Raw genomic sequence first — 15721 nt, 5'->3', positions numbered from 1 at the left:
TGTGATCGTGTGCCATAGCTCTTTCAAATTATTGATCATCCATACTGTTATGGAGAGATACTAACTTGTCAGTCCTATACGCATATAAAGTTCATTAAAAAAGAAAAAATATTAATGGTTGTCCTTTTGAAAGAATATACCCACCCAAAACACAAATAGGCTGGGTCACCTTTTGGCTTCTACAATTTCCATCTGTTCTTCCCACTGTGATCTTTTATGAAGCCAAGTGATGGTGACGCACTCCTGTAATGTAGAAACTATCTGCAAGAGTGAAATATCTATATATGGCTTCTACTGGTGGGAGGACCTGTGATTTAACATGCTATATCCATTTGGCATGGATTAACTTCCCCATGCTTAGCCTTATATTGGCAAGTCATGTGACACCAGTCTGAGCATTGCTTGCAATCAGGGATGAGCTCAGGGAAGCTATCAAAGCCAACAGCCAATCATAAACATTCTTGTATCAGAAAATATCTGGCTTTTTGCTTTCCCAACTTCCCAGCTGGATAGCTCAGGGGAGATTCGGACATGTGTCCGAACACGCCTGAGCTCACCCCTACTTAATCATGTATATATCTGTTAATGACAAAGGAAAAATTAAAGAGCATTCCTATTGCTGATTGTCATTTGTCATTGTTTTCCAACGTATCGCATATTCTTTCTAAATGATGAGATATTGGGTTTGTCTTTGGGAATATGAGTGTTTAATTTTTTTTTTCTTTCAGTGCTGAATCCACCTCCTATGCTATGATCTGTGTTGGAGGAGTCTTCAGCACGGTTAGAAATGTCAGTAAGTACTTGTCTCAAATATTCCAGAGCAGCCTTTCTCAACCTTTCCCAACCTTTTCAATACAAAGGAACCCTGGAAATAACTTTCCGGTCTCAGGAAATCCCTGCTAAAATGACATCTACAACTATATAGTGCGATAGTCAATGGGAAGAATGCTCCTTACACTTTTGGTCATTGGGAAGAATTATTCAGATAGCCAAAAAGATCAGTGGTGTCAATTGGTCACCTGGCCGTATATATGCATTGGCCGGGTGGGAAGTGGTTAAGCAGGGGTTCCCTGAGCCCTGAAAAATATTTCAAGGGTTCCTTCTGGATAAAAAGGTTGAGAAAGACTGCTTCAAGGGGAGATCTTGTGTGTCTTTAGAGCATACAGTAATGTCATGCTTCTGATTGATATGTGGCCAAGGTCATTTAAAAGTATTAAAGTATTTTTCTCTTTGCAGGAAGATAATAAAACTGCTGGCACTAACACTTTCAGTGAAGACATTTTCATTGAGGACCCTAAAAGTAAGTTTTTCTTTTTTGGCATCTGTTTTGCTTTGTGTTTTATATAGACAGCCACAAAAAAAAAATAGAAAAAAGTGAATCCTACGCATTTCACATGCATAACTTCTCTTTGTTTCTCCAGCACTCTGTTTAGTGCCCATAATATGAAAAATGATCCTGTACTTAAAAGTATGGTGACCTTTTTTTTCCCCTTTTTTCTGCCTTTCCATTAATAGAGTTGGAACTTTGAAATTGACCCAATTTTATACTGTGTCAGAGGAGGGTCCTCTGAAAGGTCTATGTTATAATTAGGATTTTACATAGAGCTTCCTCTTTTCAATCCTGGTGGAAAAGTAGGGGAGCAAAAGGAAGATAAATATACGCAGCTGGTGGGAGTGCTGTTAAAATGGACTTGCACATGTTTTTTGCTCATTATTTATTTATTTATTTATTTATTTTAATTCTTGTCCACGGTGGTGCAAAACCTAGAACGAAAAAACCCCTAAGTGAACAAAAAATATGCATGTGAACAAACTAAAAAAGGCACTTACGATTGTGCTTTTAGTCCACCCCCAAAGGAGTAGGACATCTAAACTGATCCCTGGGGCGCAAGGCTCCTGATGGGGACATAGGTTTACATGGTCTGCCTAGCCAGAAGGCCTGGCAGACATCTTCTAAGCCCCCGTACACACGGTTAGACATTCTGACAGCCAAGATTTTGTCCGACAGATTTTGTCCGCAACTGGTGTTGCATGGACAAAGTTGTCGGAAAATCCGATCATTCAGAACGTGATGGCGTTATTTCGTTATGACGGCACTACGTTCAGGCTAGTAGCCAATAGCTTTGGTCTAGGAATTTGATCTGAGCATGCGTGGCACTTTGTCCGATCGGAATTCTCTACAAACGATTGGACAAAGTCCGATCGGATCATGTTGTCGGAAATTTTTTTAGCCCAGCTCTAAAACTTTGTCGTTCGGCTATTCCGACGGAAACAGTCCAATGGAGCCCACACATGGTCGGATTATCCGACAACGCGGTCCGCTCGTATGTTTTCCATCGGGATGTCAGACGGTGTGTACAAGGGCTTAGACAGCCAAAGCCATCCTTAAATACTAATTTAGGAGAGCTCTCCTGAAGAGAGACTCCTCCAGGGGTAGGGGGGGGGGGGAGGAACCTGAGGGCCATGTTGCCCTACTTCCCCCCCAGCCCTCTTTCACATTTTGATATTATTTTTCCTTTTTGTATTTTTTGTACTGCAGCATTTGTGAATTTCTCACTTAGGTAGAGAAAGATGCTTGTGTTACCCCAACCTCCCTTCCCAGATTCTGCGCATGCACAGATGTGCCCCAAGGCTTCAGGTTCCAATGAGCCCTGCGGCACATCTGCGTACATGTAGGTTTACCCAGCACCTTTGCAGACGCGTGGCATACACATAGACAGCTATTTTGGAAGGCTCAAAACTTTGCCTTATTTGCACATGCACATGAAATCTTCTGCACATGTGCAGATGGGCTCTGGCAGAACCTCAGCACCATAATGGCTGCACTGAGCTACTAAAAAGGGGACTCTTTAGGTAAACCTGTTTTGCTGTGCACGAGCAAAGCACAGGTGCATTTCAAATTCCCATTTGAAAGAAGATACTGTAAAGTTTCTGTTTATTACCTTTTATTATTCTTTGTGATCCACTAGTTATAAGTGATCCAGTTTTGCCACTGAGGTATTCCCATTGTAGAGGGCAATAAAAAGGGGGCATGGCCTAGTCTCTAAAGCTGGCCGCACATTGAGCAAATATTGTCCAGTTCCTGGTGTACAGGCCAACATTTGCTTACTGGGTGGCCCAATCAGCTCCTTCCTGCTCCACCTCCTTAAACTGAAAAAAAAATTAAAGGCGCCAGGTGGAAAATTGTTGACTGTACAGCAGCAGCTGCATCCAAATAAGTAGGTAGTGTGGTGCCTTCTGAAGGGTGTTCTGCATTCAGATTTCTTTTTAGAGGGCATTTGATGCCTGATTTAACTTTGTAATGCTGCACTAGCATGCAATTGCATGCATTATGCGGAAGGGCCCATTAACCTCAATGGTGGATTTGACAGTTTTACCATGAGTTAAAAATGAAGCCGCTGCAAAACAAAGCATTTGTACAGCCCTGTCCAGCTATATTGGGACAGTTCGGGTGGGCTGCCAGGGTAGGCTCAGCTACCGCTCCAAAAACCCGGCCGTACATCTGAAAAATTGAGATTCTGCTTACTGCTTATAATGCAAAAAAAAGTTATTAGCAGAAGGTAGCAAAGTCCATGTCTGCTTAAGGGTTCACTGAAAAGACCACCGGAACTCAGCAGTGAACAGCAAACTGCTCTTCTTCACAAGCCTGTCTGCCCATTACAACCCTCTCTTGCAGCGGACCAACTCTTTCGGGACCCATACCCATACTGAAAAGTACCCATAGCCAGGGTTGGAGGCCCTTTCTCACCCAAAATCTCTCTGAACCTCTGAACTCTGGGTCCCATATGATGACTTAATAATCCAGGGAAAGCTGCACATCAGTACTATAAACCCTCTTAAAGGGACCGCAACCTAAACCGTAGTGATGCAATGTTTGCTTGATGTTCTACTTATTTTAGCATTTATAATTTATAATTCCTGAATATTATGTAACTCATAACACATTCTTAGTTGTTTTATTTCTTCTTTACAGAGTTTTTAAAAAATAATTTTTCTAAAATCATTCAAGAAAAACCTGCTTGGAATTATATTTTGGATGACCTCTTTACACAAGACATTTTTACAGAGGAGCAAGTGGACTCCATAGTAAAAGGCAATAGCATGGTGCAGGACCAAATCAGAAAGACCCTACTTGATATAATGAAACAAGGACAGAGGAGCTGTATGACATTAGTGCAGATAATGAACCGTCACCATCCTTCATTGATGAAAAAACTGGAGATCTAGCTGTGATGGTTACATGGGATCGCTCAAAAGTATTCCAAACAATATTTCCAAAAAAAGACTGATCCACCTTACCAACCATTCAGTGTCCTCCATCCCTGCTAATCCCTCCACTGGCTTCTACTCGCTCAACAAATAAAATTCAAAGTACTAACAATAATTTACAAAGCCATCCATAGCTCTGCCCCTAGTTACATCACTAACCTAATCCCAAAATACCAACCAAGGCGCTCTCTACGGTCCTCCCAAGACCTTCTGCTCGCTAGCTCCCTTGTCATCTCCTCCCATGCTCATCTCCAGGATTTCTCCAGAGATACTCCCATCCTTTGGAACTCCCTTCCCCAATCTGTCCGCTAATCTATCCATCTTTAGACGATCCCTGAAAACCCTTCTCCTTAAAGAAGCTTATCCTGATTTTAACTAACACTGTTTTACTTCCTCCCACAGCTATTACCATTAGTATCAAATGACCCTTCCTATTTAGATTGTAAGCTCTAATGAATGAGCAGGGCCCTCTGGTATTTTGTTAAGCGCTGCACAAACTGTTGACGCTATATAAAACGTGTATAATAATAATAGTTACATAGTAGGTGAGGTTGAGAAAAGACACAAGTCCATCAAGTCCAACCTATGTGTGTGATTATATGTCAGTATTACATTGTATATCCCTGTATGTTGCAGTCGTTCAGGTGCTCATCTAATAGTTTCTTGAAACGATCAATGCCCCTCGCTGAGACCACCGCCTTACATTAAAGAACCCTCTACGTAGTTTAAGTTTAAGTTTAAGGTTAAACCTCTTTTCTTTTAATTTTAATGAGTGGCCACGAGTCTTGTTAAACTCCCTTTTAAGAAAAAGTTTTACCCCTATTGTGGATTCACCAGTACCAGGTATTTGTATATTGAAATCATAACCCCTTATTCTGCAGAGAGAATAAGTTTAGTACTCGCAACCTTTCCTCATAACTAATATCATCCAGACCCTTTATCAGCTTTGTTGCCCTTCTTTGTACTCGCTGCATTTCCAGTACATCCTTCCTGAGGACTGGTGCCCAGAACTGGACAGCATATTCCAGGTGCAGCCGGACTAGAGTCTTGTAGAGCAGGAGAATTATCGTTTTATCTCCTGGATTTGATCCCCTTTTTAATGCATGCCAATATTCTGTTTGCTTTGTTAGCAGCAGCTTGGCATTGCATGCCATTGCTGAGCCTATCACCTACTAGGACCCCCAGGTCCTTACACATCCTAGACTCCCCCAGAAGTTCTCCCCCCAGTGTATAGATTGCATTCCTATTTTTTCCACCCAAATGCATTATTTTAAATTTTTCTACATTGAACCTCATTTGCCATGTAGTTGCCCACCCCATTAATTTGTTCAGATCTTTTTGCAAGGTTTCCACATCCTGTGGAGAAGTTATTGCCCTGCTTAGCTTAGTATCGTCCGCAAATACAGAGATTGAACTGTTTACCCCATCCTCCCAGGTCGTTTATGAACAAATTAAATAGGATTGGTCCCAGCACAGAACCCTGGGGGACCCCCCTACCCACCCCTGACCATTCCAAGTACTCCCCATTTATCACCACCCTCTGAACTCGCCCTTGTAGCCAATTTTCAATCCATGTACTCACCCTATGGTCCATGCCAACGGACCTTATTTTGTACAGTAAACGTTTATGGGGAACTGTGTCAAATGCTTTTGCAAAATCCAGGAACACCATGTCTAGGGGCCCTCCTTTGTCTAGCTGGCAACTCACCTCCTCATAGAAGGTTAGTAGATTGGTTTGGCAAGTACGATTCTTCATGAATCCATGCTGATTACTGCTAATGATACCGTTCTCATTACTAAAACCTTGTATATAATCCCTTATTTCCCCCTCCAAGAGTTTACATACTATTGATGTTAGGCTAACTGGTCTGTAATTCCCAGGGATGTATTTTTGGCCCTTTTTAAATATTGGTGCTACATTGGCTTTTCTCCAATTGACTGGTACCATTCCAGTCAGTAGACTGTCGGTAAAAATTAGGAACAGTAATAATATTTGAGAAAATGTAGCCCCACTGGTCCCACACATTTTGTTCTGATTTTGATCTGTTTACTGCTGGCTCTGTGGTGTACAGGAAAAGGTCACTTGGCCGTTTATATAATCCCTCCCTTCTAGATTGTAAGCTCTAACAAGCAGGGCCCTCTGATCACTCCTATATTGATTTGTATTGTACGTGTACTGTCTACCCTCATGTTGTAAATAACTGCGCAAACTGTTGGTGCTATAGTGCCTTGCGAAAGTATTCGGCCCCCTTGAACTTTTCAACCTTTTGCCACATTTCAGGCTTCAAACATAAAGATATAAAATTTTAATTTTTTTTGTGAAGAATCGCCAACAAGTGGGACACAATTGTGAAGTGTAACGAAATCTATTGGATATTTTAAACTTTTTTTAGCAAATAAAAAACTGAAAAGTGGTGCGTGCAAAATTATTCGGCCCCTTTACTTTCAGTGCAGCAAGCTCACTCCAGAAGTTCAGCGAGGATCTCTGAATGATCCAATGTTGTCAGAATCCACCTGTGTTTAATCAAGTCTCTGTATAAATGCACCTGCTCTGTGATAGTCTCAGGGTTCTGTTGAAAGTGCAGAGAGCATCATGAAGACCAAGGAACACACCAGGCAGGTCCATAGTACTGTTGTGGAGAAGTTTAAAGCCGGATTTGGATACAAAAAGATTTCCCAAGCTTTAAACATCCCAAGGAGCACTGTACAAGCAATCATTTTGAAATGGAAGGAGCATCAGACCACTGCAAATCTACCAAGACCTGGCCTTCCCTCTAAACTTTCAGCTCAGACAAGGAGAAGACTGATCAGAGATGCAACCAAGAGGCCCATGATCACTCTGGATGAACTGCAGAGAACTACAGCTGAGGTGGGAGAGTCTGTCCATAGGACAACAATCAGTCGTACACTGCACAAATCTGACCTTTATGGAAGAGTGGCAAGAAGAAAGCCATTTCTCAAAGATATCCATAAAAAGTCTTGTCTAAAGTTTGCCACAAGCCACCTGGGAGACACACCAAACATGTGGAAGAAGGTGCTCTGGTCAGATGAAACCAAAATCGAACTTTTTGCCCACAATGCAAAACGATATGTTTGGCGTAAAAGCAACACCGCTCATCACCCTCAACACACCATCCCCACTGTCAAACATGGTGGTGGCAGCATCATGGTTTGGGCCTGCTTTTCTTCAGCAGGGACAGGGAAGATGGTTAAAATTGAGGGGAAGATGGATGCAGCCAAAAACAGGACCATTCTGGATGAAAACTTGTTGGAGTCTGCAAAAGACCTGAAACTGGGACGGAGATTTATCTTCCAAGACAATGATCCCAAACATACAGCAAAATCTACAAAGGAATGGTTCACAAATAAACGTATCCAGGTGTTAGAATGGCCAAGTCAAAGTCCAGACCTGAATCCAATCGAGAATCTGTGGAAAGAGCTGAAAACTGCTGTTCACAAACGCTCTCCATCCAACCTCACTGAGCTCGAGCTGTTTTGCAAGGAAGAATGGGCAAGAATTTCAGTCTCTCGATGTGCAAAACTGATAGAGACATACCCCAAGCCACTTGCAGCTGTAATCGCAGCAAAAGGGGGCTCTACAAAGTATTAATGCAAGGGGGCCGAATAATTTTGCACGCCCCACTTTTCATTTTTTTTATTAGTTAAAACAGTTTAAAAAATGCAATAGATTTCGTTACACTTCATAATGGTGTCCCACTTGTTGGTGATTCTTCACAAAAAATAAAAATGTTATATCTTTGTTTGAAGCCTGAAATGTGGCAAAAGGTTGAAAAGTTCAAGGGGGCCGAATGCTTTCGCAAGGCACTGTATATAAATCCTGTATAATAATAATAATTGTACAACCCTACAACTATACCTCCGATATCAAATGGATGGATTTTTGTAGGTAAACCATCACAATACATAGTCTATTTTAAAGTATACGCCTATTATTTAAAAGTCTACCTGAACCATTCATTCAGGTTATATCCAGTTAGACGAGCCTTCACAGTACACAGTTGCTAATATAGATACCCTTAGATGTGCCATTAAGAAAAATAATTGAAAAGCAGCACCACTGTTCAATAGTTCAGATACAATTTTATTCCAGAAAGGATCAAGGAGACAATAAGGGCAGGTTCACACCCCAATTTCTGCATGTGCGCTTTTGTTGCATTGTAGTGTGTTTTTTTTTTCCTTCTTCCTTTTTTTTTCTTTTCTTTAATCTCAATAGGGCATGCGTTCTGGTGTGTTTTGCCACGTTCCAGAAGCATTCCATATAGATAAATGCAGCATTTTTGTTGACTGTACTGGTGTAAACTAGGGCATTGGCATACAGGGAAAACACTGTGCATGTGTTTTTGATGCAGAACGAAAATGCACTGGACTGTATGCATTGTTTCCTATAGCAAGCCCCAATGAATGGGGTGTTTTTGGGAGCAATAAATGTGTTGGTTACCTATTGTAGGTCTGGTTCACACCAGATAAAGACTGGATATTGGTTATCCGAATGTACAAGAGGAGTATGTGAAAAAAAAACCTCAGTGATTTGATCAGCAGAGGCGCCCAAACAGCCCACCAACCGTTTTTATTTTGCAGACTGCTCATGTACTTATCGATTCCTTATACCTACCTGAAAACCCTACAGAGGGCTTGGGTTGGGAACCCCAAACCACCTTTATTCTGCGGGTAGACAGGTTGTCTCCACATACACACTTGGAGATTTGTGTGTTTCCCACCCCTTGGAGTGACCAGTAGACATGTGCAATTCGTTACATTCCAAATTTAGTTTTTCAACAAATTTTGACAAATTTGGAAATATTCAATTTAACGAAAACCCATTTAACAAATTTTTCCTGAAAATTCAAAAATTAGTAAATCCATAAATTCGAAAATATAAAAATGAAAATCCTTAAAATTCAAGAACGAAAATAAGAACGAAAATTTGAAAATCCAAAATAATGACTGACTAACTCATAATAATAACTATTGCTAACTACAAAATTTTATAAGTATTGGAATTTCCTATCAAATTTGGCTGTTGAAGTGAATGTAACGAATACGAATTTATCCGAAGTTACCAATTATCCGAAATAACTAATGCTGCAGCTAAACAAATGGAACATAACTAATTAATAATAATAATAATAAAAACGTTTTATTATTATTATGTATCATTATTCATTTGTTACGTTCCATTCATTTAGATGAGGTATTTGGTTATTTTGAATAATTTGTAACTAAATTTGTATTATTTACATTCATAAACAGCCAAATTTGAAAGGAAATTCCAATACCTATAATCTAATAGTTATTATTAGTTATTTATTATTTCGGATTTGCGAATTTACCGCATTGAATGAATGAAACATAATGAATTAGAATTTTTCCAAAGTTACAAATTTATTTGAAATAAGGAATTTCGATCATAAAGAATGACACGAAAAACAAAAATGAATGAAAACAAACACATTTTTTGGTAGTACACATGTCTAGTGACCCAGAGCTTAAACTGGTGCAAGTCATGTATTTTATCTATTTTAATTTTTTTTCTACTTTTTTTTTAAAGCTTTTTTTTAATGTTTTTTCAACTACGAGGGGCGTTCAAGTCAAACCAGGACTTTTAATTTTAGAGGTATAAAAAGGGATGCTAGCGTGGCAGTACTACATGTAGTAGTAGTAGTAGTAGTAGTAGTAGTAAGTGGCAAGTGTGTCCTGTTACTCATAAGCGGTGCACTTTGTCTGGGAGCTATTGTCACATCTCCCTTACAGCCCGGATCCCACTCCAAGTGATTTCCACCTGTTTGGACCCCTAAAAGAGTTCCTCGGTGGTCAGCATTTCAGCACTGATGACAAAGTGAGGCAAGCTGTCCTAGGATGGTTCAGACAAACTGACAAATCTTTCTGTGCTGATGCTTTCCAGGCATTAGTTAAACGCTGGGATGAGTGTATAAATGTAGCAGGGGAGTATGTTGAAAATTAAATGCAGTTTCCACTCCTTGACATTTATTCTTTTACTATATAAATGTTGACTTGAACACCCCTTGTATTTTAAAGAAGAAAGAAAACCCTGATGGGTTTACTTCCTCTTTGATTCCCTGCAAAGGTAAAGCATAATGGACTACTATGCATTGCATAGTATTCCATTATGTGTCACTTACCTGACACAGGAGCCAGCGAAGTCACCACTGTCCCCTGTAGTCCGGAGCGTCCATCTTCTCGGTGGGTCTCGTTGCTCCGCCGCTGTCATCCGGCGAAGCCGCGATGACGTCACTCCCGCGTATGCGCACGGGAGCCTCCACTCGTGGCATATCGCCATAGACAGCGGTGCCTGTCTTTCGGAAAATATCTCCTAAACCGTGTAGGTTTAGGAGATATTTCTTGGACCTACAGGTAAGCCTTAATCTAGGCTTACCTGTAGGGCAAAGTTGGTTGTAAGGGTTTATAACCCGTTAGAGTCTGCAAAAGACATACCTTGGCTTTTGTCAAGAGAGTTGTAAGTAGGGTGCAAGATCGCTTACAGCCACATCACCCTGAATGCGCTCGATCTCGTCTGATCTCGGATGCTAAGCAGGGTCGGGCCTGGTTAGTACCTGGATGGGAGACTGCCTGGGAATACCAGGTGCCGTAGGCTTTTTTCCATTATGTTGTTGGCTTTGGCGACCTGCTGTATTTTTCCTCTCGATTGCCCGAGGTGACCACCTTGGCTTTTGTCAAGAGAGTTGTAAGTAGGGTGCAGGATCGCCTACGGGCACATCACCCTGAATGCGCTCGATCTCGTCTGATCTCGGATGCTAAGCGGGGTCGGGCCTGGTTAGTACCTGGATGGGAGACCGCCTGGGAATACCAGGTGCCGTAGGCTTTTTTCCATTACGTTGTTGGCTTTGGCGACCAGCTGTATTTTTCCTCTCGATTGCCCGAGGTGACCACTTTGGCTTTTGTCAAGAGAGTTGTAAGTAGGATGCAAGATCGCCTACGGCCACATCACCCTGAATGCACTCGATCTCGTCTGATCTCGGATGCTAAGCAGGGTCGGGCCTGGTTAGTACCTGGATGGGAGACCGCCTGGGAATACCAGGTGCCGTAGGCTTTTTTCCATTATGTTGTTGGCTTTGGCGACCTGCTGTATTTTTCCTCTCGATTGCCCGAGGTGACCACCTTGGCTTTTGTCAAGAGAGTTGTAAGTAGGGTGCAAGATTGCCTACGGCCACATCACCCTGAATGCGCTCGATTTCGTCTGATTTCGAATGCTAAGCAGGGTCGGGCCTGGTTAGTACCTGGATGGGAGACCGCCTAGGAATACCAGGTGCCGTAAGCTTTTTTCCATTATGTTGTTGGCTTTGGCGACCTGCTGTATTTTTCCTCTCGATTGCCCGAGGTGACCACCTTGGCTTTTGTCAAGAGAGTTGTAAGTAGGGTGCAAGATCGCCTACGGCCACATCACCCTGAATGTGCTCAATCTCGTCTGATCTCGGATGCTAAGCAGGGTCGGGCCTGGATGGGAGACCGCCTGGGAATACCAGGTGCCGTAGGCTTTTTTCCATTATATTGTTGGCTTTGGCGACCTGCTGTATTTTTCCTCTCGATTGCCTGAGGTGACCACCTTGGCTTTTGTCAAGAGAGTTGTAAGTAGGGTGCAAGATCGCCTAAGGCCACATCACCCTGAATGCGCTCGATCTCGTCTGATCTCGGATGCTAAGCAGGGTCGGGCCTGGTTAGTACCTGGATGGGAGACCGCCTGGGAATACCAGGTGCCGTAGGCTTTTTTCCATTATGTTGTTGGCTTTGGCGACCTGTTGTATTTTTCCTCTCAATTGCCCGAGGTGACCACCTTGGCTTTTGTCAAGAGAGTTGTAAGTAGGGTGCAAGATCGCCTACGGCTACATCACCCTGAATGCCCTTGATCTCGGATGCTAAGCAGGGTCGGGCCTGGTTAGTACCTGGATGGGAGACCGCCTGGGAATACCAGGTGCCGTAGGCTTTTTTCCATTATGTTGTTGGCTTTGGCGACCTGCTGTATTTTTCCTCTCGATTGCCCGAGGTGACCACCTTGGCTTTTGTCAAGAGAGTTGTAAGTAGGGTGCAATATCGCCTACGGCCACATCACCCTGAGTACGCTCGATCTCGTCTGATCTCGGATGCTAAGCAGGGTCGGGCCTGGTTAGTACCTGGATGGGAGACCGCCTGGGAATACCAGGTGCCGTAGGCTTTTTTCCATTATGTTGTTGGCTTTGGCGACCTGTTGTATTTTTCCTCTCAATTGCCCGAGGTGACCACCTTGGCTTTTGTCAAGAGAGTTGTAAGTAGGGTGCAATATCGCCTACGGCCACATCACCCTGAGTGCGCTCGATCTCATCTGATCTCGGATGCTAAGCAGGGTCGGGCCTGGTTAGTACCTGGATGGGAGACCGCCTGGGAATACCAGGTGCCGTAGGCTTTTTTCCATTATGTTGTTGGCTTTGGCGACCTGCTGTATTTTTCCTCTCGATTGCCCGAGGTGACCACCTTGGCTTTTGTCAAGAGAGTTGTAAGAAGGGTGCAAGATCGCCTACGGCCACATCACCCTGAATGCGCTCGCTCTCGTCTGATCTCGGATGCTAAGCAGGGTCGGGCCTGGTTAGTACCTGGATGGGAGACCGCCTGGGAATACCAGGTGCCGTAGGCTTTTTTCCATTATGTTGTTGGCTTTGGCGACCTGCTGTATTTTTCCTCTCGATTGCCCGAGGTGACCACCTTGGCTTTTGTCAAGAGAGTTGTAAGAAGGGTGCAAGATCGCCTACGGCCACATCACCCTGAATGCGCTAGATCTCGTCTTATCTCGGATGCTAAGCAGGGTTGGGCCTGGTTAGTACCTGGATGGGAGACCGCCTGGGAATACCAGGTGCCGTAGGCTTTTTTCCATTATGTTGTTGGCTTTGGCGACCTGTTGTATTTTTCCTCTCAATTGCCCGAGGTGACCACCTTGGCTTTTGTCAAGAGAGTTGTAAGTAGGGTGCAAGATCGCCTACGGCCACATCACCCTGAATGCGCTCGATCTCGTCTGATCTCGGATGCTAAGCAGGGTCGGGCCTGGTTAGTACCTGGATGGGAGACCGCCTGGGAATACCAGGTGCCGTAGGCTTTCTTCCATTATGTTGTTGGCTTTGGCGACCTGCTGTATTTTTCCTCTCGATTGCCCGAGGTGACCACCTTGGCTTTTGTCAAGAGAGTTGTAAGTAGGGTGCAAGATCGCCTACAGCCACATCACCCTGAAAGCGCTCGATCTCGTCTGATCTCGGATGCTAAGCAGGGTCGGGCCTGGTTAGTACCTGGATGGGAGACCGCCTGGGAATACCAGGTGCCGTAGACTTTTTTCCATTATGTTTTAGTGGCTTTGGCGACCTGCTGTATTTTTCCTCTCGATTGCCCGAGGTGACCACCTTGGCTTTTGTCAAGAGAGTTGTAAGTAGGGTGCAAGATCGCCTACGGACACATCACCCTGAATGCGCTCGATCTCGTCTGATCTCGGATGCTAAGCAGGGTCGGGCCTGGTTAGTACCTGGATGGGAGACCGCCTGGGAATACCAGGTGCCGTAGGCTTTTTTCCATTATGTTGTTGGCTTTGGTGACCTGTTGTATTTTTCCTCTCGATTGCCCGAGGTGACCACCTTGGCTTTTGTCAAGAGAGTTGTAAGTAGGGTGCAAGATCGCCTACGGCCACATCACCCTGAATGTGCTCAATCTCGTCTGATCTCGGATGCTAAGCAGGGTCGGGCCTGGTTAGTACCTGGATGGGAGACCGCCTGGGAATACCAGGTGCCGTAGGCTTTTTTCCATTATATTGTTGGCTTTGGCGACCTGCTGTATTTTTCCTCTCGATTGCCCGAGGTGACCACCTTGGCTTTTGTCAAGAGAGTTGTAAGTAGGGTGCAAGTTCGCCTAAGGCCACATCACCCTGAATGCGCTCGATCTCGTCTGATCTCGGATGTTAAGCAGGGTCGGGCCTGGTTAGTACCTGGATGGGAGACCGTCTGGGAATACCAGGTGCCGTAGGCTTTTTTCCATTATGTTGTTGGCTTTGGCGACCTGTTGTATTTTTCCTCTCAATTGCCCGAGGTGACCACCTTGGCTTTTGTCAAGAGAGTTGTAAGTAGGGTGCAAGATCGCCTACGGCTACATCACCCTGAATGCCCTTGATCTCGGATGCTAAGCAGGGTCGGGCCTGGTTAGTACCTGGATGGGAGACCGCCTGGGAATACAAGGTGCCGTAGGCTTTTTTCCATTATGTTGTTGGCTTTGGCGACCTGCTGTATTTTTCCTCTCGATTGCCCGAGGTGACCACCTTGGCTTTTGTCAAGAGAGTTGTAAGTAGGGTGCAATATCGCCTACGGCCACATCACCCTGAGGGCGCTCGATCTCATCTGATCTCGGATGCTAAGCAGGGTCGTGCCTGGTTAGTACCTGGATGGGAGACCGCCTGGGAATACCAGGTGCCGTAGGCTTTCTTCCATTATGTTGTTGGCTTTGGCGACCTGCTGTATTTTTCCTCTCGATTGTCCGAGGTGACCACCTTGGCTTTTGTCAAGAGAGTTGTAAGTAGGGTGCAAGATCGCCTACAGCCACATCACCCTGAATGCGCTCGATCTCGTCTGATCTCGGATGCTAAGCAGGGTCGGGCCTGGTTAGTACCTGGATGGGAAACCGCCTGGGAATACCAGGTGCCGTAGACTTTTTTCCATTATGTTGTTGGCTTTGGCGACCTGCTGTATTTTTTCTTTCGATTGCCCGAGGTGACCAAATTGGCTTTTGTCAAGAGAGTTGTAAGTAGGGTGCAAGATCGCCTATGGCCACATCACCCTGAATGTGCTTGATCTCATCTGATCTCGGATGCTAAGCAGATTCGGGCCTGGTTAGTACCTGGATGGGAGACCGCCTGGGAATACCAGGTGCCGTAGGCTTTTTTCCATTATGTTGTTGGCTTTGGCGACCTGTTGTATTTTTCCTCTCAATTGCCCGAGGTGACCACCTTGGCTTTTGTCAAGAGAGTTGTAAGTAGGGTGCAAGATCGCCTACGGCCACATCACCCTGAATGCGCTCGATCTCGTCTGATCTCGGATGCTAAGCAGGGTCGGGCCTGGTTAGTACCTGGATGGGAGACCGCCTGGGAATACCAGGTGCCGTAGGCTTTTTTCCATTATGTTGTTGGCTTTGGCGACCTGTTGTATTTTTCCTCTCAATTGCCCGAGGTGACCACCTTGGCTTTTGTCAAGAGAGTTGTAAGTAGGGTGCAATATCGCCTACGGCCACATCACCCTGAGTGCGCTCGATCTCATCTGATCTCGGATGCTAAGCAGGGTCGGGCCTGGTTAGTACCTGGATGGGAGACCGCCTGGGAATACCAGGTGCCGTAGGCTTTTTTCCATTATGTTGTTGGCTTTGGCGACCTGCTGTATTTTTCCTCTTGATTGCCCGA

The 15721-nt window shown here is 44.3% G+C and overlaps 1 protein-coding gene, 15 non-coding genes and 6 pseudogenes across 18 annotated transcripts in view; all 22 read left to right on the top strand.

The window, feature by feature from the left end:
- The window catches only part of LOC143943380 (ankyrin repeat and protein kinase domain-containing protein 1-like), a 44936-nt gene extending 36728 nt beyond the window's left edge, over window positions 1–8208 (top strand). For all 3 annotated transcript variants that reach the window (XM_077465110.1, XM_077465109.1, XM_077465111.1), the window contains exons 9-10: window positions 1237–1300; window positions 3974–8208. In XM_077465110.1, coding sequence (XP_077321236.1) covers window positions 1237–1300; window positions 3974–4227 — 318 coding nt within the window. In that variant the 3' untranslated portion in view covers window positions 4228–8208. The remainder of the gene's footprint in view (window positions 1–1236; window positions 1301–3973) is intronic.
- Window positions 8209–10784: 2576 nt separating this feature from the next.
- On the top strand, window positions 10785–10903 carry LOC143954613 (5S ribosomal RNA). Its single transcript, XR_013269588.1, has one exon. It is a non-coding gene; the product is annotated as a 5S ribosomal RNA (ribosomal RNA).
- Window positions 10904–11012: 109 nt separating this feature from the next.
- On the top strand, window positions 11013–11131 carry LOC143952142 (5S ribosomal RNA). Its single transcript, XR_013267348.1, has one exon. It is a non-coding gene; the product is annotated as a 5S ribosomal RNA (ribosomal RNA).
- Window positions 11132–11240: 109 nt separating this feature from the next.
- On the top strand, window positions 11241–11359 carry LOC143952034 (5S ribosomal RNA). The gene has a single exon (XR_013267250.1). It is a non-coding gene; the product is annotated as a 5S ribosomal RNA (ribosomal RNA).
- Window positions 11360–11468: 109 nt separating this feature from the next.
- On the top strand, window positions 11469–11587 carry LOC143944310 (5S ribosomal RNA; annotated as a pseudogene).
- Window positions 11588–11913: 326 nt separating this feature from the next.
- LOC143952119 (5S ribosomal RNA) lies at window positions 11914–12032 on the top strand. Its single transcript, XR_013267327.1, has one exon. It is a non-coding gene; the product is annotated as a 5S ribosomal RNA (ribosomal RNA).
- Window positions 12033–12141: 109 nt separating this feature from the next.
- LOC143948062 (5S ribosomal RNA) lies at window positions 12142–12250 on the top strand (annotated as a pseudogene).
- A 109-nt stretch (window positions 12251–12359) lies between these two features.
- LOC143950581 (5S ribosomal RNA) lies at window positions 12360–12478 on the top strand. Its single transcript, XR_013265935.1, has one exon. It is a non-coding gene; the product is annotated as a 5S ribosomal RNA (ribosomal RNA).
- Window positions 12479–12587: 109 nt separating this feature from the next.
- On the top strand, window positions 12588–12706 carry LOC143944975 (5S ribosomal RNA). Its single transcript, XR_013265076.1, has one exon. It is a non-coding gene; the product is annotated as a 5S ribosomal RNA (ribosomal RNA).
- Window positions 12707–12815: 109 nt separating this feature from the next.
- Window positions 12816–12934, top strand: LOC143952244 (5S ribosomal RNA). Its single transcript, XR_013267440.1, has one exon. It is a non-coding gene; the product is annotated as a 5S ribosomal RNA (ribosomal RNA).
- Window positions 12935–13043: 109 nt separating this feature from the next.
- On the top strand, window positions 13044–13162 carry LOC143943845 (5S ribosomal RNA; annotated as a pseudogene).
- Window positions 13163–13271: 109 nt separating this feature from the next.
- LOC143952913 (5S ribosomal RNA) lies at window positions 13272–13390 on the top strand. The gene has a single exon (XR_013268044.1). It is a non-coding gene; the product is annotated as a 5S ribosomal RNA (ribosomal RNA).
- A 109-nt stretch (window positions 13391–13499) lies between these two features.
- LOC143952945 (5S ribosomal RNA) lies at window positions 13500–13618 on the top strand. The gene has a single exon (XR_013268073.1). It is a non-coding gene; the product is annotated as a 5S ribosomal RNA (ribosomal RNA).
- Window positions 13619–13729: 111 nt separating this feature from the next.
- On the top strand, window positions 13730–13848 carry LOC143951544 (5S ribosomal RNA). Its single transcript, XR_013266806.1, has one exon. It is a non-coding gene; the product is annotated as a 5S ribosomal RNA (ribosomal RNA).
- Window positions 13849–13957: 109 nt separating this feature from the next.
- LOC143953379 (5S ribosomal RNA) lies at window positions 13958–14076 on the top strand. Its single transcript, XR_013268467.1, has one exon. It is a non-coding gene; the product is annotated as a 5S ribosomal RNA (ribosomal RNA).
- Window positions 14077–14185: 109 nt separating this feature from the next.
- On the top strand, window positions 14186–14304 carry LOC143952295 (5S ribosomal RNA). The gene has a single exon (XR_013267486.1). It is a non-coding gene; the product is annotated as a 5S ribosomal RNA (ribosomal RNA).
- Window positions 14305–14413: 109 nt separating this feature from the next.
- On the top strand, window positions 14414–14522 carry LOC143949200 (5S ribosomal RNA; annotated as a pseudogene).
- A 109-nt stretch (window positions 14523–14631) lies between these two features.
- LOC143951201 (5S ribosomal RNA) lies at window positions 14632–14750 on the top strand. Its single transcript, XR_013266495.1, has one exon. It is a non-coding gene; the product is annotated as a 5S ribosomal RNA (ribosomal RNA).
- A 109-nt stretch (window positions 14751–14859) lies between these two features.
- Window positions 14860–14978, top strand: LOC143954804 (5S ribosomal RNA; annotated as a pseudogene).
- A 109-nt stretch (window positions 14979–15087) lies between these two features.
- LOC143945257 (5S ribosomal RNA) lies at window positions 15088–15206 on the top strand (annotated as a pseudogene).
- Window positions 15207–15315: 109 nt separating this feature from the next.
- On the top strand, window positions 15316–15434 carry LOC143952901 (5S ribosomal RNA). The gene has a single exon (XR_013268033.1). It is a non-coding gene; the product is annotated as a 5S ribosomal RNA (ribosomal RNA).
- Window positions 15435–15543: 109 nt separating this feature from the next.
- LOC143944962 (5S ribosomal RNA) lies at window positions 15544–15662 on the top strand. Its single transcript, XR_013265075.1, has one exon. It is a non-coding gene; the product is annotated as a 5S ribosomal RNA (ribosomal RNA).
- Window positions 15663–15721: the final 59 nt, after the last annotated feature.

The sequence above is a fragment of the Lithobates pipiens genome, unplaced genomic scaffold (genome assembly GCF_037356315.1).
Source record: "Lithobates pipiens isolate NorthernLeopardFrog02 unplaced genomic scaffold, aLitPip1_a1.2 Scaffold_30, whole genome shotgun sequence".
NCBI lineage: Eukaryota > Metazoa > Chordata > Amphibia > Anura > Ranidae > Lithobates > Lithobates pipiens.
This window is presented reverse-complemented; position numbering and strand designations above follow the sequence as displayed.